The sequence below is a fragment of the Triticum aestivum genome, chromosome 1D, assembly GCF_018294505.1.
Source record: "Triticum aestivum cultivar Chinese Spring chromosome 1D, IWGSC CS RefSeq v2.1, whole genome shotgun sequence".
In the NCBI taxonomy this organism is placed as follows: domain Eukaryota; kingdom Viridiplantae; phylum Streptophyta; class Magnoliopsida; order Poales; family Poaceae; genus Triticum; species Triticum aestivum.
In genome coordinates this window covers 8,222,881-8,245,091 of record NC_057796.1, presented here as the reverse complement: position 1 = coordinate 8,245,091, position 22,211 = coordinate 8,222,881, and the positions used below count along the sequence as shown (strand labels likewise).

At 45.2% G+C, this 22,211-nt stretch overlaps 1 protein-coding gene across 1 annotated transcript; it reads right to left on the bottom strand.

Moving 5' to 3' along the window:
* Positions 1-984: 984 nt before the first annotated feature.
* LOC123156828 (disease resistance protein RPM1-like) lies at positions 985-20,163 on the bottom strand. The gene is made up of 4 exons (XM_044575018.1): positions 19,639-20,163; positions 1,450-3,114; positions 1,379-1,418; positions 985-1,247 (listed from the first exon to the last, which is right to left on the bottom strand). The coding sequence occupies exons 1-4, from the start codon at positions 20,161-20,163 to the stop codon at positions 985-987; spliced, it is 2,493 nt and encodes an 830-aa protein (XP_044430953.1).
* Between the last annotated feature and the right edge of the window lie 2,048 nt (positions 20,164-22,211).

Below are 22,211 nucleotides of genomic sequence, written 5' to 3'. Positions count from 1 at the left end.
CCAACATTTTGCACACAAACCACAACATATAGTACGATGGGAAGCAGGCGACTCGTGGAGAGGGTGGCAATGGGCACGGAGAGCATGGGAGACGACACTATGGTGTTGGCGATGGCGGGCAGCACGACCTTGCCCCGCTAAAAAGGGGTCTGATCGGGAGTTGGATAGAGAATGGCTGTGTTTATCTACTTTTGAGAAGTTGGGATGTTTTGGGACCTTTCCTTATTTTTATAGGGAGTTAAGAACTTACAGAAAGTGTTAATTGGGTGTAACTCCCTAAAATTTCTGTTTTTAGGTAATTAGTGACTTTAGGGCAAGGGGAGAGGCTCTAATTCAATGCATCGATTTAAATTCTATTGTGAAAATTCTTAGGACACAGAACTGGAAAATGCGTCTTGAACTCTTGATATAAGCTACTTCTACGTGCAGTAGATTCAATGTCCCAGCGCTGCGCACATGAAATTACTGCTACACACTAATTTCTTCTATAAGTCAGACACGATAAAGGTGTTGCGCACGTATTTCCATGGGCCACTTCTGTAACATTTGAACCAGAACGTATGCGCTCATGAGCCCAATAGGGTACTAAACAAGTACTAATGCATAACTAACTAAATAAGTAGTAATGCCATGCAATATCTAGGAAACAGAGAGATGGCGTGTACATGGTATATCATTTGATGGAGTCGGTAACTCGGTATGCATATGACGTCAAGCAAAACCAAGCAGTGATAAGCTTATATAATGAAACAAACCCACTCAGTTTAGTTCTAGATGGCAAGGAATGCCTGTGTTTCAGGAATTATTACAGACACAACCAACAATTAATGCATGACAATATACAGTCGGAAATAAACTAAGAGCTGTTGATACTATTACAGTACCATAGGACTCATCACAAATAATAAAAAGCATGCACACTTACAGTGTATACGAAACTCTTATGATTCTATATTACCAAAGGAGGTAGGCTGCCCCTCTTTGCTAGACACGGAGCTCAGGAACATGCTTCATCTTGTTGTGCATCTGGTTTAGATTCCACTGAGCCTTGAAGTCCTTGTGCAGATCCAACATCCAGAGCTTCTTGAGGGTTTCAAGGGATTCAATGCCATGAGGGACCATGTTCAGCTTGGAGAGTGACACAATGTAGATCCCGTCAATGGCCGGAATGGCGCCTTTTTTAATCTCCAGTTGCTTGACATTAGGCATGCGCTTCAAGACGAGTGTCTTCAGCTTCGGAAAGCACCCTGCAGAAAGGACCAATATACCTGCACTACTCACCCTGTTAAGACTGAGATAAGTGAGATCTGGAAGATGAGATGCCAACAACTGCAGCGGGTCTTCTATCCCAAGATTGCACCAACTTAGAGCCAAGTACTTGAGACTCTTCCCATGGCCCTGAAATATTGGGCACTTGAGTGTACCATCAGCCCAGCCGCCTCTGATTATTAGCCTGTGGAGATTTGTGGAAATTGGCTTGAGTGCTTGGAAACTAAGTGTCTCATTCTGATCACACGCAGAGAGAAGTAGGCTGGAAAGTAGGGGCATATCTGAGAGGGTTTTCAATAGGTCATCACAGTTAGATGCATTGATGTTATCAACCCAAACTGTCTGCAGCTGTAGTGACAAGTCTTTGCTGGCATGGATGGTCTCAAGAGTTTGCAGCTCTTGAAAGTTGGAAATCATGTGAGGCGCTTCGACTCCGACAAAGTATCGGAACTCCGTCTGCTTCTCATCAGCAAACCTGTCAGCTAAAAGGTGCCGTAGCTTCTCAATATTTACAATTCCTGGTGGTAGCTTTTCCACTTTTGTTTGCTTGATGTCCAGTGTCTCAAGGTTTGAGAGCTTATCAATGGTGTGTGGCAGTGACTGGATATTGGTACGCCTTAAGCCGATGTAGCGTAGATTGAACAAATCCCCGATGGATGCTGGCACTTGGGTTATTGCAGAGTCTTGAAGCTCGAGAACAGTAAGGTAGCTGGATCCAGACAAAACTGAGGAAAGCATGTTAGTACAGGGCGAAGCTGTAGCAAGTGACATGATGGTACGGAGTCGTGGAAATTTCACTCCCACTATTGCTTTACTGTCTGTCCAACCACATGTCGAGAACCGACGAACTTCTTTATCCATGCGAATCATTTCTTTGGGGTCATTCGCAGAGCCAAACCTCTCCTCTTTAGCCACAGCAAGAGCCAGGTCACGAACAAGGTCATGCATCTTACATGTACTAACCCTTAAGAGCTCATCCCTTTCCACAACTTCCAACATGTTCCTCCCAATGAGCTCCATAAGATTTCCCTCAGCCACTTCCTCTGGTGTGCTGTTTTCTTTCTTCACCGCAAACCCTTCGGCAACCCACAAACGCACAAGGCTCTCCCGTGAAATTGCATAGTCTTCAGGGAACAAGCTGCAGTACAGGAAGCAGTTCCTTAGATTGCCTGGCAAGTCATGGTAGCTCAGATCAAGTATAGGTTGGACATGGTTATCCCCCCGCAACTCGCTACGGAGATGATTGAACATGTGATTCCAGGCATGCTCTGTTGGTTGCTTCGTGGACAATAGGCTGCCAGAAGATACAATGGCTAATGGGCCACGACACCTCTCAACAACTTTTGTAGCCACCGTCTTGAGCTCCATAGGGCACTCACGGTTCAGGTTGCTGTGGAAAGCCCTTGAGCAAAATAGCTTGAATGACTCAGTGCTACCCAATGGCTGGAGTACAAGGCGACGCTTCGGCTGAGCAAGAGCTGCAAGATCTTCCACCTTAACATGGCGTGAACCGGTGATGATGTAACGATGTAGGAAGCCTTCGTCCTTGAGCTTAAGAGCCTCATACGAGTACTTATCAATTACATCCTCGACACGGTAGGCCAGCTTCCTTACGTTTCCAATCCAACCCTTGATGACATTGTTGTTGAGATTTGTTGAACCCAAATCTTGGATTATATCATTCATTGTATTCAATTCTATCTCGATTCTTTGGACCTTTGCTGGCAATTCCTTTAGAGCATCAAGCTTCCTCGATAGCTTCTGTACCACATCCGAGACTATTTCATTCAAAACGACTGTCCCAATCTTCGACACAGCAAGGAGTATGGCCTCCGCCATTAGCTTCTGAAAAAACACAAACACCCAACAAGTTATATATTCGTCATACATGAGTTAGGCATCGAGTACAATAAGACTAGCTGATGCATGCGTGGTAATAATACAATAGATAAATACGATCAAAATATGGCATAGATGCATGGTACTAGTACATATGTACACACATTAACTTGGCAAGAAAATATAATGTAGATGCATGGTAATAGTACATATTCAGTTCAAGCAGGCTGAGTACACTTTCTAGCCATTAGCTATTCAATTTTCTCTCAGCCCGGGCCCATGGGCGCGCATCCCGGGCGACGGTACAGGGCCCCAAATTTTCAGGGGCCCCGAGTTTCCTAGCAGTTTGTTGCAGGCCATAGGTGCATGCCTATTATTCTCGCCTGGCCTGAATGCTGCGAATGCCTGCAGCAGGCATACAGATTTGAGTCTCTTACGACATGGTTTGCGCGCTTCCCTATTCCTTCGCTCATATATCCGGTCAGTTTCATTGGTGCCAAGAACGATGTGTCCTGGCCGTCACTGGAGCCGACCGCATCATGGGAGCCGGAGATGCTACGCAACGAAGATAGGATAAGAGGTAGCGCCTCCCAACAAAAAGATAGATCTGATCATAAACTCAAAGTTCATCGATCCCAACAAAAACACCACAAAAGAATTACATCATATGGATCTCCAAGAGACCATTGTATTGACAATCCAGCGAAAGAGAAAGGAAGCCTTCTAGCTACTAACTACGGACCCGAAGGTCTACAAAGAACTACTCACGCATCATCGGAGAGGCACCAATGGAGATGGTGAACCCCATCCGAGATGGTGTCTAGATTGGATCTGGTGATTCTGGACTCTGCGGCAGCTGGATCAATATTTCGTCGACTCCCCTAGGGTTTCTGGAATATTGGGGTATTTATAGAGCAAAGAGGCAGTCCGGGGGGCACCCGAGGTAGGCACAACCCACCAGGGCGCGCCTGGGCCTCCTGGCGCGCCCTGGTGGGTTGTCCTCTCCTCGGAGCACCCCCAGGCGCAGCCAGGGCCCATTATGTTCCTTCTAGTCCAAAACAATCTCCGTAAAGTTTCGTTGCATTTGGACTCCGTCTGATATTGATTTCCAGCGATGTAAAAAACATGCAGAAAACAGCAACTGGCACTTGGCACTATGTCAATAGGTTAGTACCAAAAAATGATATAAAATGGCTATAAAATGGTTATAAAACATCCAAGATTGATAATATAAGATCCTGGAATAATAAAAAATTATTGATACGTTGGAGACGTATTAGGTGATGTAGGGTGGAACCCTAGATGGCGATCTTTCACGAAAGGAGCGGATCCCTATGAAGAACGTGATGAACACGAGGGGAAACACGAGGGGAACACGAGAGAAAACACTCAACCAACAAGAATAGATCACACATGCGCTAGATCGATGAACACAAAGGTAAGATACAAGATCCAAATCCAACAACGGACGATACAAACGGTAACCGATTCTTCTCCGTGAGGAGGTCTTGAAGGGGGCCACCCAAGAGGGGGTCTTGAATCCAACGTGGATCTTCTCCGTAGAGGGGCCGCGGTCTCTCTCGTGGAGTAGATCTGATATGGATGAGCAAAGCTCTATCTCTAAATGAGCTAATCCTTTGCTAACCCTAAAACGTAGGTGGAGGGGGAGTATATATAGTCTAAGGGGCGAAGGGGTACATGGGCTTTCGGCCCGGATACACTGCACGCAGGCAGGAGGGGCCGGATGTCCGGGCTTTCCCGAGACGCCGGATGTCCGGGCGCTGGGGCCGGATGTCCGGGTTGGCAGGGTCCAGCTTCTGTGATGGGGCGCCGGATTTCCGAGAGCTGGGCCGGATGTCCTGCGGCTCGCGACGGGCCGGATGTCCGGGCGTGGGGGCCGGATGTCCGGGCTGACTTGGTTCAGCTTGGGGTGTCTTCTGTGATAGGCGCCGGATTTCCGGGGGTCGGGCCGGATGTACGGGCTGGTCCGGATGTCCGGGCTGGGGCCGGATGTCCGGGGCCTGTAGCAGCCGTCTCTTCTTCCTTCTCCTTCCTTCGCTCTCGCGCACACTTGGCCTTGGTCCTTGGGCTCTCCATGGTCTACACGGGTGTACCTGAGTATGCACAAGGTCCGCGCTTGAAGTAGCATCCATGTCTTACATGCGGAAAGGGAAGATTCGGAAAGGAGCGAATTCACCTTTGGTCCAATGGCGTAGGCTCGAGTGTACATGGGGATGATCGTCGGATGCTCCGCATCATCTCCCCTCCCTTGGGAAAGATCCGACCTCGGGTCGAAATCCTCATCACCATGGAAACGGTTGTCGTGGGCGGACTTGTAACTGGACGGAGTGGAAGTCATGGCGCAATCCAAGTACTCCAAGGTGTCGCCGGAGTGGTACACATGCAAAAAGAGCAAACACAAACAACACTTGGAAATACAATGGTTAGCGCACACAAGGTGTCCATCATGTAAGAATGAGTCCGTGAGGCAAGATTGTTCATGACAAAACACATGAAGCTTAGCAAGATGATATGGAATGAGATGTAAAGCATTCATGGGAGCAAAAGCATTCATTGTGCACACAAATGTGTTGTGAATATGATCAATGCAACCACGGTGCAAAATGATGTCATAGTGAGACGGTTGATCAATAGCATGAATATGGCAATGAATGCGCAATATGATTATGTTATCATGCAATTGATGGTAGGCAATATGATCATGATGTATGAATATGCCAACAAGAAAGATCACAACAAATTTGCTAAGAAAATGCACAAGCTCATATATCATGGATGACATGGGAATAGGTGCAACAAGACAAGCATAATGTGTGTCAATCCATGCATAAGATGCAAATTTGTCATGGGTGGTGTTGTACCATAGCTCGATGTCGTGGTAGAAGTGTTGGTCCGGTGGTGCATCCACTAAGTCCGAGCACTCCTCAACTTGAAGGCCCATAGGGTCCATCTCCAATGTCGGGCCTCCGTTCACGAGATGTATCATGTAGAAAACAAGAAGGAAACAACAATGAAAGAATGACCCATCCAACATGCGTATTTGAGAATGGCTCAAAGGGAAGGAGTTCACCTTTAGTAGTTTCTCAAGGGTGATGGAGTTGCGCATCATGTATGCCTTCTCATAACCAAAATGTTTCGTGATCGTACTGCCTTGTGAATCCTTCGAAACGAAAGAACATGACAAACACTCGGAAAAACAAATGAGGTTAGCGGAAATGCAAAACCTAGCATTCGTGTGGTAAGATACCCAACAAGTGTATGCATCATGCTCATCATAAGAAAGTACAACGGTGTAGTTCATGGTATGGAGGCGTATGATGCGAGAACAACCAAATACAATAGGCTCAATCAACCAAGCATGCATCACAAGAAGTATCCAAGTCTCCAAGATCATTAAGCATAGAGGCAACTATTGGAGGCAAGCGACAATAAACAAGATATATCATGTGAGAGGCATGAGCATATATGTCATCAACCCAAGAAAGCGAGTAATGGAACATGGGTGATGCAACCAAGCAAGTAATCATAGTGATCAAGTCAGGCAAGCTAGTAGTGCGAAGATGCAACGTACTAGAAGGAATCATGGCAAGCATGTCATGTGTGCAAATAGTGGGCATATATAATGCACATGACATATCGCAAGCATGAAAGCAAGATATGAGCAAAATAGCATCAATAGCATGAGGCACATGATAAACATGGCAATAGCAACAAGGATCTCCACCAAACATGCAAATACGCATATGAGTAGCAACATGGTGAATCATGGGTAGATGCAAGCAAGGGTCACAATTGCATGGCAAAGTCATAGAAAGAGGCATAGCATGCAAAGTGAACACGGGAAAATGGACATAACGAAACAAGTGATATATAGCCCAAAGCCGTGTGAGAGCCAAGTAAAAGGAATGCGCGAAGTCGTTGCGTGAAGGAAATGGTGGGAAGGACAATCCACGGGATCCCAAATCGTCGTTGGTCTCAAGAGCTCATTTCGTCAACTCTTGGGATTGAGAGGTTGACGAGTATACGTGAGTACCTACACAAAACAAAAACAAAGGGAAAATTGTGTGTGCGTGGTAGATGTACACATCATCCATCATGATGCATACGTGCTTGTGCCGGTTAGCACAAAATAGCCAATGCTCAAATAAATGAGATGCGTGATATAAACATGTCATCCATCATGATAGGTTTGGTGTTATGTATAGCATAATGGAGACTCAAAGTATATAATGCATCATGGGAAATATGTAGAGAATTGTTATTCATGGAATGCATATGGTGCAAAAAATTATGGGAATCATGCAAAGTATGGAATGCATCGAAATCTCCTAATATGTATGAGGAAACTATGGGGGTCTCCTCATGAGCGTTAATGGAAACATCACATGGAGAATATTGAAAACATCCAAAACAATGCATATTCGGAGCAATGTGATCATGGCATGGCATAGTAGATGAATTGCGTAAATCATGTAAAGGAAGCATGGCAATATCATCACATGAAAAACAAAAGCCAATGACCATCATTTCGTCATCTATGCATAAGTGCAAATTGAATTTATCTTAATGGGGCATGCATAGTTACTATGTTGAGATTGAAATGAAGCAATATGGGAGATCTCACTCATAGCATATGACAAGTTCAATGGATTGTCAAACATGACGTGACCAATAGAATTTTCACAAGATATCCTATGGAGCCTAGCATCACAACTAGGCAACTCAACATGCTCATCATCATATTCATCATAAATTGGTAAGTCATGACTTGAGGAAGTCGCACTAGCATGAAGCATGGGAATAGGTGTGTCAACATCATGCAAGCAATCATTCATAAAATAGTCCACTAGTGGGACAAGAGAAGCACTATCACCTATGTTACCTTTGGAGCGTAGCTCATGTGTTGTAGGTGAGGTTGCAACTTGATGGTACCATGTGGGGGGTTCATCATCGTCCACCATGGCCATCGTCGTCTCCATTGGAGGTATGTACTCGTCGAGGATAGGCATGTCGTCATGTAGGAGACCTAGCACCAAAGAAAACACACTCGGAGTAGAGATTAGTCATTAGAAATCATAGTGGCATCACATGCCGTGTCAACTACCTCATTCACTAAGTGTTGTGGCTCACTCACTCCCTCAAAGATGCTCTCACTCATATTGTTGGTGGAGTCACTCAAATGGCACTCAACCTCACATAAGATGTGTGGCATGCTCTCAAGTGTGGGGCTAGTGGTGGTCACACTCATCCTCTCATGGGAAATGTACTCAATGTCACATATGGTGGAGTCACTCATGTCACTCATGGTGGGGTGGCTCTCCTCACATGGCAATTGGGTCATCTCATGATATGTGGGTGTCGGAGAGATGTTGGTGCAAATGTCTCCATGCTCAACTCCTATCGCCGCCTTGGTTGAAGGGATAGTCCCATGCTCAACCTTCTTGTCGCCGTCTTGTTGTTGGAGGCCCATATGATGTGGCACCTCATAGCTCGTCTCCATGACCGAAGGGAATTTCCCATGCTCGGCCATCTTCCTTGAGGGGCTTCCGAAGATGGAAGCGTCGCCTTGTTGTTGAAGATGTTGATGTAGGTGGTCGCCTTGTTGTTGAAGATGTTGATGTAGGCGAACTCATGGGAAGTAGGCGAAGATGCCGTACATCCGAAGGCGAAGATGCCTTCATAGCACTTGGCGAAGATGCCGAAGTGGTTGTTGTAGCCGTAGCTCCGTCTTGGTGGTGCTCGTCTTGCGGTCTTCTCTTTTGCTCATGAAGCTTGGACTTGGCGTGAAGTAGAGCTTGTTGGGACTTGTAGGTTTGCGCTTGTGGAGCATCATCATGATGATGGTGTCGTTGTCATGCTTGAGCTCGTAGTAGATGTCGTTCGTCGTCGTCGTGCACATGTTGCTTGGAGTTGACTTGCCCTTCATGGCGATGTGGATCACGAACGTGATGGTGGTCGTCATGTAGATGTGGACGTGGACGACTTGCGCTTGCATCGTTTTGGCGCTCCGAAGATGATCGACTTGCTCGCCACCGCCTTGAGGATGATGAAGGGGAAAAAGACTTGTAGTCAGCCACCATGTCGCGTAGTTGATCCTTTAGCTCGCCCAACTTGAGTATGTCGATGGCGAGGTTGTCGAGGCGCTCTCGCAAGGTAGATTGTGTGCCTTGGATTTGTCATTGTAGATCGAAGATGGACGCTTTGGTGATGTAGTTGTTCGCGCCGTCGTTGTTGTCGAAGGCCGGAGATGGAATGCCTTGCCTATCCATCACAAGACTCGAGCAAATATGAGTGGGAGAAAGAGAAGAACAATACCAAATGTACCTTGACCGATGTTGAAGATGGATCAATGATCACTCAATGTGTAACAAGGAAATAGCACAATTGGTACCAATTCTTGTCGGGTTCTCACACGTACACAAATAAGGCTTATGGTGGAGCTCGGTGAGGATAGTGGCACAAAAAATTTGATGCAAAATGTTAGCAAGAGTCAATAATGTTGAAAGAGATTCACAAATTCGCAAGTGAAACAAGTAGACCAATAGCAAAGAATGGCACACGGAAACACACACACGGATAGATAAATGGGGTCGTGCAACCAAGGAATGAGCCAAAATGTGGAGTCCACGGAAAACGCTCGTGTTGCACAACTCAAGAGAGACGCTAGCACGATTGCTCTATAGGCGGATACGACACTTGTGCACAACCTATGATATGCAAAATGGATAAACTTCTATCCCAAGTATGCTTTGTATGTATGGCTCCCGGTGTTTCTCTCAAGATGATCCAAGATGATCGGATATGACAATCTTATGTGCAATGTGGTATGATGCTATGGCACTTGCTTACAAGCTATTTTGCTCTTTCTCTTTTGCTTAAAAGCTTTATTCGTCTTTTTTTGTATGATATGGCCACTTTTGCACAATGCACAAACCAAGATAGCAATTGTGTATATGCGGGAACAAACTTGTGACACAAGAGATGATATGATACCAATATGGTATGGTATGTATGCAATGGAAGGGTGGATCACTAATGTGCACAAGTAACGTTGCCAGCAATACTCAAAAGGCTAGTCTCGATAGGCAAGTGATGCAAAATGGGCTAGGGGTTATCAATGCAAATCCAAGGGGAATATACAATGGTGTCGTCGAGGTTACCGTCCTTGGCGATGATGAGTGGCGGTGTTCTTGATGTAGATACCAAGATGATGGAGACTCGTCCCTAAGTAGCCGAAACACCTTAGGAAACGGAAAAACCACAACTCAAAATCTCAAGGAAAAAAGTCAAACGGTGGTAGCGGGAATGCGGTGGTAGTTTTGCGGAAACTCAATGGGATTGCGGAAATGCAATGGTGGGGTTTTGAGACGCAATGTGGAAGTCGAGGGTAAGGTGGATGGACTATACACGGTGTCGGAGTTCGAAACACGGTCCCTAAATAGCCGAAACACCTTAGGAGACACAACTCTCAACACATACAAAATTGGGTTAGGTTGTTGTCGGAAGTGTATGGTGGGTAAGCCTAAGCGGTAGTGGTGGTGGTGGTTGATGAAGAAGCAACCGTCCCTAAGTAGCCGAAACACCTTAGGAGACTTGAATCACAACTCAAACAACCACAAATGGAATGGGGAACAAAATGTGTTAGGTTGCGCAAGTCGGTGGTGGTTATGCGGAAGTTATGGTGGAAGCCCTAGGCAAAGATGCCAAAGTGCCAAAACTTTGATGGAGTCAAATGGTGATGGAACCTATCTAGATGGATAGAGGATGTCAATAGCTACTCAACGAGCTAAAGAACGCGAAAATCGGACTCCGGATGTGGAAGTTATGCACAAAACGGTGAAACGGAAAAGCTGAAATGTACAGGGGCCGGACATCCGGGGTCGGGGCCGGATTTCCGGGACCTGATGTCCAAAAACATGCACGAAATTGCGCTTCAGGAGCCGGATGTCCGGGGCACGGGCCGGATGTCCGGGGGGCCAAATGTCCAGGGCTACGGGCCGGATGTCCGGGCTCCAAATCCGAGGATGAACTCGAGGAACTCGATTTTGGGGCGGAAATTGATGATTTCGGGGGCAAAATTGCGGAGATTTCGTGGATGGAAAGTGGGCAAAATTGGGGAAAAGCTAGATCTACAAGTAACAAAGCAAATCCACGGATCAAATTCAACAAAACATCATCAAACCAACAAATCACAAAAACTAACTTGGGAGGCTATTTTTGGTGGGGATTTTCGAATTTAGGATGAAATCAACAAAACTAGGTTAGAAAACACAACGAGGAGGCTCCAAATTCATGATCAACCTAAGCTCTGATCCAAGATGATGTAGGGTGGAACCCTAGATGGCCGATCTTTCACGAAAGGAGCGGATCCCTACGAAGAACGTGATGAACACGAGGGGAAACACTAGGGGAACACGAAAGAAATCACTCAACCAACAAGAATAGATCACACATGCGTTAGATCGATGAAAACAAAGGTAAGATACAAGATCCAAATCCAACAACGCACGATACAAACGGTAACCAATTCTTCTCTGTGAGGAGGTCTTGATGGGGGCCACCCAAGAGGGGGTCTTGAATCCAACGTGGATCTTCTCCGTAGAGGGGCCGCGGTCTCTCTCGTGGAGTAGATCCGATATGGACGAGCAAAGCTCTATCTCTAAATGAGCTAATCCTTTGCTAACCCTAAAACGTAGGTGGAGGGGGAGTATATATAGTCTAAGGGGCGAAGGGGTACATGGGCTTTCGGCCCGGATACACTGCATGCAGGCAGGAGGGACCGGATGTCCGGGCGACGGGCCGGATGTCCGGGCTTTCCCGAGACGCCGGATGTCCGGGCGCTGGGGCCGGATGTCCGGGCTGGCAGGGTCCAGCTTCTGTGATGGGGCGCCGGATTTCCGGGAGCTGGGCCGGATGTGCGGCGGCTCGCGACGGGCCGGATGTCCGGGCCTAGGGGCCGGATGTCCGGGCTGACTTTGTTCAGCTTCAGGTGTCTTCTGTGATGGGCGCCGGATTTCCGGGGGTCGGGCCGGATGTCCGGGGCCTGTAGCAGCCGTCTCTTCTTCCTTCTCCTTCCTTCGCTCTCGCGCACACTTGGCCTTGGTCCTTGGGCTCTCCATGGTCTACACGGGTGTACCTGAGTATGCACAAGGTCCGCGCTTGAAGTAGCATCCATGTCTTACATGCGGAAAGGGAAGATTCGAAAAGGAGCGAATTCACCTTAGGTCCAATGGCGTAGGCTCGAGTGTACATGGGGATGATCGTCGGATGCTCCGAATCATTAGGCCAACGTGCAGGATGGCCACGCTATACCTGTGCAGACAGAGATGGCCTCGGGCAAAATGCGGGTGACAAATGAGGATACAACATTATGCATTCTACACTCTCGTGCATAGTTTGGATCTGGCGGGTTCCTTCCCCGTTCTAAGGCCTTGGGGTGGGCGGCCAAAGAGGTGCTTGTCCGGTGGCTAGTGACCCGGATGAAGCTCGTTCGGGTGTGGAGGCTCCGGATGTGGGCAGAGGCGCGGGTTCATGGTCAACAAGGGTTGATCTAGGTTTTTGCGGGCCTGGTGTCGACCCTAGAACCTGGTTTGAGCAATGGTTGAGATTCCACGAACGTGTGACACGGAGGTGGTAGGCTAGGTGGTCTGGCTGGTTCATGCGCTTGAGTGGGTGAGGATGATGACGGAAGTCTTACTTTATCTATAGCCAGATTTGTCGATGGCAGCATTTATGGATGTCGTTCCCTTGTTGGAGACATCGATGTAACTCTGTCATATTCCTTCCCGACATGCTTCAGGGTAAACCATAGATCCAGTCTCCCGGATCAGGTGATGGCAGCGCTACAATGTTTGCTAGCGCCATGTTCCCTCTTGGGGGTATCTTCTTGTAGGTGAACCCGATTAGTGGGACTCGTGGCTTGTGGAGGTGGTCCAGAGGGCATTATGTGGTGTCGGCATTGGAGGGCAGTAGGAGCATTCTTCACATTTGAGGAGCGTCAGATGGGCCATATTGGTCATTTCTCATAGGACCGAAGCGGTATATGTCCACCTAATTTCATGCATGTTCTCCCTCTCCAATTTCACCGAGCTTGGCGAATATGCTCATGGGAGATCAGATTGATCCGTTGGTTTTGGTGTGTACTCTAGTAGAGGCGGACGCTCGAGCGTTCGACTGCGTGTTTCGTATGTTTTTATCCTTACCGATGTCTTGTATATCTTGTGTCTACTAGACCTAGTCTAGCTATGAGTGGCTTGCCATTGTTTAGGTTTTTGCTCGGTTTCCCTTCAATAAACCAAGCAACCCATTTTCTTTCTTCTTCTATTTGCACTATCCTTTTTTTGACGTGCTTTCCTTCTTTGGGGTGTTCTTATAATACACATTTCTAATCAATGTATTTGGCAGTTTTCAACATTAAAAAAAGGTTATAGGCGAGGAGATGACTCTCTCCTGGCCCCAACTCACAACAAGTTACCCAACCCTATTGCGCTTGATTTGTTTGCTGACCTGCGGGCTCCACTTCCCAAATGATGATTGATGAGCCCATCATTGGGCATGTTGTGCCAAATCCTACATGCAGAATAACTTTGACCTAGGGGGTTTGGGCACAACACGTGACCCCTACTATCGGTGGACCGCTCTGTAGACACAGAGAGGGTGGTTCTACCACATGGTCCAAAACCGCACTTGAGCTAACAGCTCCACGTACAATAAAGATGCCCACCAAAAAATGCTAGGGTTCCTCTGCCTCCCGCCAGTGTCGCCGCCGGTCTGGCTTCTCTCTAGTGGCCTTAGGGCCATGGGGTTGGAGTGGATCCTGGCCCTTGGTAGTGGGAGGGCTCCTCTGTTAGATCTTTCTTTGAGTATTGTTAGGGTTAGTGTCCTTCTCAAGAAGGTGAGACGGTGGCGGTTCTCTGAAGATGGAATAAGGTTCTCTCGGGCTAGCCCCAGTTTCGGTGGCGCGTCTGGCATTGTCGGATAAAATTATTAGATCTGAAAGTTTTGAATTGGAGAGAGTCCTCACATAGCTACTTAATTACCTAGCTACCCTTTATTCTTCAATTATATTATTTGGAGTAGTTTGTCATTCATTCTTGTGCTTCACTTACGTCCTAAGAGTAAATTGTTGAATGAATTTAATAACATAAATCTGAAATTATGCATGTTCCATATGCTTATTAGTAGTTTCACATTGGGTTTATATAAATCTATTGAAGTTTGAAAATCACAATATTGGTCATATAAGCAGTTCATGGAAGAATAGCATAAGGAAGAGAAATTTCACATACAAGTATATTATCTTGCACATCTTTGATCATTGTGAATACCCATCAATTATTTTTAAACTGGAACAAATAAGTTGAAGTTGGACAAGGAAGACAACGTAATGAGTTATGTTTGGGTATATTTGCATAGAATTTATCTTGTTATGGATCCTAGAACATGTGGTGCTTGTTTATAATCTTTGCTAGACGAAAAATTCTATACTAAGCGGGAATACTTGTTGTGCATCCAAAATCCTTGAGCCAAGTTTGTTATATGAGTGTCCACCATACCTACCTATAGATTGTATTTCACTGCCATTCCAAGTAAATTTGTATATGCCATATCTTTAGAACCTTCAAATGAACATCTGTTTTGTGTACCCGTACCGCTCATGGAGCAATTGGGTAGTCAATATATTTCATGCTATGTGTGTTTTACTCACCTACGAGAGTTTATTCACTCGTTAAAATTTGAGGGAGACTGTTAAAAGGGATGCCCAGTCTTGAATTATTTGTAAAAAATACTCCTCTAGAATGCTGAAAGTTGGCAGACACTCGTGGATTCGGCTAGTCATGGTTTGTGTTAGTATGGTGGAAAAGAGAGTAAAACTTTTGTATGGAACCGCCATTAATGTTTTTATCATGGAAGATATTAAAAACTTTGTCCTTAAACCGTTGATAGGAAAAGTACACCTATCAAATGAAATTATCTCTGTTTTAAACAATGTGTTTGGCAAATTAGCAAATCCATGCTTCCCTCTATGAAGGCCAATCTATTTACTTTTCATGTTGAGTCAACTTCTTATTCTAATCTTAAAAATTCTTTAATTGGCAAGCATCATATGGTGGGGAAAGATCGAAGCACATATATCCAGTCAAATATTTCTGATCATGAGTGACAATTATCTCTATGATATATAAGTTGGGAGGAGAAACATTAAGCCCCTATCTTCATCTGTGTTCGATGGATGTTATTTATTCTAAAAATATGCTTTGAGTACTAGCAATCATACAAGACTATATAATAATTGAGTATGTGGAGCTTTTACTTAGACTTTTCGGAAAATAATATGAATTTTAATTGTTTGGTGACTAAGAACATAGGTTGCTAAATTTCAAGAGAATGCATTGTTTGAACCATAACATGTGAACTGATTGCTACTTTATCATGATGAGTTTTATGAGAAAGAGTTGTCGTTTATGATGCTATGAAAAGTGATTGAAATTATCATAGATCAAACTTATGTACCATGCTAGCATTCACACTTCATAAATTATTTCTTTTATAATTTACCTACTCGAGAAAGATCAGGAATTAAGCTTGGGGATGCTTATATGTTTCCAACGTATCTATAATTTATGAAGTATTCATGCCATGTTTACATCAATTTTATATGGTTTTGGTGCACATTTGTATGATTTTTATGTACTAACCTATTAACTTACAGGCAGTGCCAGTTCCTACTTTTTGCCTATTTATATGTTTTGCAGAAACCATACCTAACAAAGTCCAACTGTGATAACAATTTATGCTGGTTTTCTTTGAAACATAAGAGACCCCCGAAGCTTCGAGAAAGGACTAGAAGACCCACAAGGGCACCACAAGTACACACAGCGCGCCCTCCCCCTAGGGAGTGCCATGCGAGCTTGTGGGACCCTCGAGACTCCTTTTGGTGTGATTCCATCGCTGGAAATTCCTATTAATACAAAAATACCCAAAAGTTAACCTAGACAAGTTTTTCCGCCGCCGCAAGCCTCTATTATGAAGCGATCTCATCCGGAGCCCTGTTCTGGCGCCCTGCCGGAGGGGGAAGTCATCACCGGACGCCATATTCATCATCCCCGTTGCTTCCATGATGAGGCGGGAGTAGTTCACCCCCGGGGTTGAGGGTATGCTTTCTCTTTGGGGTTTCATTGTTACCGGATTGAATATTTTGGATTTGAGATCACTTGATGTATGTCTTGCATGTGGATACTCGTGGTGACAGGGGTATTCTATTGAGTCACTTGATATATGTTTTGGTAGTCAACTTGTTGATTCCCGTGGTGACGTCGGGGCAATCTAGGCATAGAGGTTGATACACGTTTTCATCCTACTTTCTCTGATTGGAACTTTGGAGTGATTATTTGTCGCATGTTGAGGATTGTTATGTGATTCAATTATGTTAGCACCGTTGAGAGATTGCACTGGTGAATGTACGAATCCTAGGCCTTGTTTCCAAGCATATCATTACCGTTTGTGCTCACTTTTATCGCATGTTACCTTGCTGGTTTTATTATTTATGATTACAAAAGCCTATATCGACTATCCATACTAAACTTGTATCACCATCTCTTCACCGAACTAGTGCACCTATACAATTTATCATTGTATTGGGTGTGTTGGCGACACAATAGATTTCTTGTATTTGATTGTAGGGTTGTTTGAGAGAGACCATCTTCATCCTACACCTCCCACGGATTAATAAATTTTAGGTCATCCACTTGAGAGAAATTTGCTGCTGTCATACAATACTCTGCGTTTGAAGGCCCAACAGAGTATACAAGAATAAAGTTGCATAGTATACATCAGTCTTCAGGTTGGATCCTTATGAACTATGCTACTCTTCATCGACGGTGGTTGCTATTCCAGTGCATTGTTCCTGTGGGGCCTTAGGACGGTGACTTCCCAACTGTCTACTACAACAACAAAAAATTCCCAGCTCTGGTGAGGGATGGGCGATGACAACGGCGCATCTTCGGCCCGCTTAATTTAATGCTTGTAGTCTTTGCTAGGTGGTCTATGGATCTGAATGTAATTTTTGTTATTCTGGTGTTCGTTGCACTACCATCATTGACCATTAATAGATTAGAAGTTTTCCCGCAAAAAAAGACACCGATCACAAAGAGCTCCACCCTGGCTCCGTTCATGGTCACTACTCACTCCGATGAAGGCCAGGGAGCATTTGGTTACTGGATCTATCCGCTGGGAGATGGTAGCTCGGGATATCTTCAACCGGTTTGGATGGCGGTCATGTAATAGGATAGGCAATTAGTTTACCTATCTATCTTTAGCCAGCCGGTTGTGGTGTCTTATCTTGGCTAGTCTGTGTGTCCAGCCTCTTTAGCTCTGTGTGAGCTGTCTTTTTATTACTTTTCAGTCGGAGACTTTGGAACCTTGTTGGAACCTTTTATTTCGTTAATAAGATGGCCGTATGCACCACTCTGATGCAGAGGCCGGGGAGATCCCCCTTTTCGAAAGAAAAAAACATAATTCTGATTGAAATAAATGAAATATACTTATAATAATTATACATGCTCCTAGGATCATAACTGCATTTAGATAATAATTTGATCAAATGAATCCAGAAGGCAGCGGTACTGTCCCAAGGACAAACTTATTACTCATGAAGAGAAGATACGTCATGAGTAGCCGGTGCTTGCTCCTGATCCTCTTCACTCCAGATTGTTTTTTGTGCAATGCAACTAAAACATAATTTCATCACCGCCTTGACATTACGGTGACACTTCACAAGACATTTCGTTTTCCGAAAAAGTGTAAAAAAAGTATAATCGCCTAAATAAATCAAGCAGTTTGGTGATTAGAAAAAAATGGTGGGCCAAAACTGTTATATTTTGTACAGTGTCATCGAAATAATAAAGCACCCGTGGTTTCATTAAACATCGCTACATACTTTATTTAGACCTAGTCAGGTTTATTAGACATCAGTACGTAATCTACAGCCAACATAGACAAAGATACAAGTTTCATCATTGTTCTGTAGGCTAGTGTAATACCATAAGAATAGTTTGACTAAACTCTAACGCTAAATAACATCCATCAGCGCGAAGGTCGATCACACCTGGGAGCTCATCGTGCCAGAGATCCAAGATGACATCGTAAGGGGTCCTCCCATGTGATGGAGTCCACATGGGGAGGCCTGAGTGGAGGTTGGTGACGGCGACATACAATTGCCACCATGCCTAGGAGGCCTCAGTGGCCAGAATGGATATGGCACCGCGCCTCCGCTGCCGGACTGGACCTGCACCGTGCCGCCACGGATGGGTGGATCTTCCATGACACCGTCGTGGACGGGACGATCTGCCCCCGTGCGAGGAACACCGGTGATGAATCATACAAGAGATGGCATGCTTGGTCCGCGGAGTTGGCCGTGCATCGGGAAAGGGGAAGGAAAAGCAACAGAAAATGGAAGTGGTGGTTCCTCAGAAAACATGAACATACAGAAGTATAAGGCGGTTACCCGAGGTACTTACTAGCCGCAGGTGGTTTCTAGAAAGAACTGCAAGTGCTACTGAGATGTTTGAGGTGGTTTCTGTTCCGCAACTCCACTAGCGAGTCCGGTCCAAGGTTGCGGAGCGAAAACGAACGTCGTAAACGAAGTAGTCGAACACGTAAAAGTAGATGAACACAGGAAAGTATGGAGGAGACTATCTTTATTAATCAATGATCAAATTTTACAATGATTGCTCCTTGTCTCTTTATATATGGGTAGGGGGTCAAGAGATAAGTACCCACTTGACGTAAAGTATGGAACCGGGAGGGGCTAGCCCATGCGCATCGCACGCAGCCGCCGCCACCCCTCGTGGTGGCCCGGTTTCCCAACACTCCTTCTTGGGTAATTATCCGTATATCCATGCCTCAAAACTCCAAAAAATCCAGTGGGAAAAAATATGGAGAAAGAGCACACAGTATACGTTGTTGTATTGCACGAATTGCCTCATAAAAAATCTCGTGTGAGAAACATCAGGAAAACTCACTAAAGGGAAAAGAAGTACAATCCACTCAACCATCAAGTTGAGTACTCGATCATCAGGATCGAGGTTTTAACGACGAGTTTGTGAAGTTTCTTCCCTTGAACCTTGCATCTCTCTAAGTCTCATCATACCGATTCCACGCACACACCTCCCTAAGGTTGATGCCGGTAATGATTTAGTGAACATATCAGTAAGATTGTCGCAGGACTTAGTATGCAAAACTCTCACCTTGTTCAACTGTTGCAGCTCATGTGCATAGAAGAACTTGGGACTAATACGCTTTGTGAGGTTACTCTTCACATAACCCATCTGAACTTGTGCAATACAAGCAACATTATTTTCATTGATAATGGTAGGGGTTTGTACGGTGTTCAGCTCTCATGTCTACTGAATGCGGCCGATCATCCGCCGAAGCGGTACACATTCTTCTGACGCTTCGAATAGTACCATGATTTCCGAGTGGTTCATGGAAGTCGACGCAAGAGTTTACTTGGACGATTTCCTGGAAAACATATCCAGTTTGTGATTTGCAATCTTGCGGGTTCGATAGGTACCCAGCATCGGCATAGCCTATAATAGATAGGTCTTGATTCCTTTTATAAAACAGACCAAGATCTTTGGTCCCTTGCAGGTAACGGAAGATGTTCTTGACACCTTTACAATGTATCTTGGTAGGTTCAGAATTGTACCTAGCAAGCAAACTGACAGCAAAAGCTATGTCTGGCCGTGTACAATTTGCGAGGTACATGAGTGCTCCAACTGGACTCAGGTAAGGAACCTCTAGTCCCAGAGTCTCCTCCCCCTCTTCCTTTGGCCTGAACGGATCCTTGTCTGGCTGTAAAGATCTCCCGGCCATCAGGATCTTAGAAGGACATGCCTTATCAAATCCAAATATTTCCAACACCTTCTGGGTGTAGGCCGACTGGTGCACTAGAATCCCATCAGGGGAATGTTCAAGCTGCAGACCTGGACATAACTTGGTTTTATCCAAATCGTTCATCTCGAATTCCGACATCAGGTAGGAACTCACTTCCTCAATATCCTCAGGCGTACCGATTATGTTCAAGTCGTCCACGTACACTGAGATTATACATAATCCATCTTGGGATCGCCGTATAAAAACACATGGGCAATCTTTATTGCTCGTGTAGCCCTTCTGATGAAGGAAATCACTTAGGCAATTATACCACATTTTACCAGACTGTCTGAGTCCGTACAGTGCCTTTTGAAGTTGAACACTGTATAGACTCCTGTTTGCTCTATCATGGTTCAGAACAGGGATACCTTCAGGAACCTTCATGTATATGTTCGAATCCAAGTTACCATACAAGTAAGCAGTGACAACATCCATTAGTTTCATTTTCAAGCCCATGTTTACTACCATTGAGATCAAGTATCTAAAGGTAACTCCATCCATGACCGGGGAATAAGTCTCCTCAAAATCGACACCTGGTCGTTGAGTGAACCATTGAGCGACGAGCCTTGCTTTGTACCATACTACCTTATTATTTTCATCTCTCTTTCGAACAAAAACCCACCTATGGCCAACAGGGCGAATGTGGGGAGGACTTCGACAAACTGGTCCGAACACCTTCCTTTTGTTGAGAGATAATAATTCAGCAATAACTACCTCCCGCCAACCTTTCCAATCCGACCTTTTCTTGCAATCAGCGAGCGTGTTAGGCTCAGGGTCAAGATCTATGATTGAGGCAATTTTCATAGAAAAGTTAATGTCGACAATCACCGTTGCTCGGTTCAGGGACTCCCCCGTATAAATATAATTTATGGCCATTTCGTCATGGAGCGCATCGGCGCAAACACTTGCTCTACCAAATTTCCCATTATGGGAGCAAGGTCCTTTAGATTTCACATGCCGATGTGCGCGCACACATCTCCGTTGGGTGTTTTGTAGGAGATATGCCCTAGAGGCAGTAATAACAGTTATTTTGTATCTCAAAAGTTTGTAATGAATGTTTAGCTTCCATGCTATAACTGCAATGATTCCCGAGTCTGCAATATCCACGAGGCTCGGAGGGAAACTCATGTGCACGTGTGGTATACTAAACGGTAAAATGTATTCCTAGTCTTGCCTCTAATACTGGCTCATGTATTGCATGATGATCCATTTTTCCTGATCATGGGCATATCTATGCTGGCAATTCTGAGGGCGCGATGTTGGTAGAACACTTGTGTTGAATCGACCCAAATTGATGTTATGCTATGAGATTCTTTTCGTCACAAGTTTATGGTTAATAACACAGAGTTAGTTAATGTTTGCATAATTCCTTAGACCATGAGAGTATCGAGTTCCTTCGTACTTGCTTTGTGAACTTTGGGGTTTGTTAAACGTCATCCGTAACTGGGTGGCTATTACGGCGGCTTACGGGTTCACGGAAAAGTATGGCAAGTAACGAGATAGCTCAAGATTGGGATTTGCTCCTCCGACGATGGAGAGATATTCTCGGGCCCTCTCGCTGTTACGGTATCCATAATCGTCTGGCCAGACACCTTGTGATTTGATCACTGGGATGCCGGAACACGGAAACGAGAAAAGAGAACAGAACCGGTAACGAGGTAACTTGCATGGTGGACAAATTGTTCGTCCACGGGGATGCAATAAATCTCACCTCGGGTGTTTGTGACATATCGTGAAGCAATAGGAATAGCTCACTACAACTGGAGGTTCACTCGAATATTCATTCGTGTGGGTATAGGGGTCAATATGGGTGTCCACGGCTCCGATGTTGATCATTGATCGGAAGGGGTTCCGGGTCATGTCTATACTTCACCGAACCTATAGGGTCACACGCTTAAGGGTCATCTATCTGCTGAATACTAGACAGGGAGTATGAGAGAAAATCACCGAAAAAGTTTCGGACACCGGAAAGGTTTCGGACAGCGGAATCATACCGCAGAGAGAGGTCATCGGATAAGTTTCGATGGTACCGAAAAGTTGTTTCGGGATATACCATTAAGTCAGATTGGTTTCGGCAAATGCCTGATAATTCTTGGAGGGTGCCAGAATCATTCTGGAAGCTTTTTGGAATTTTCTGAGATAAAAAC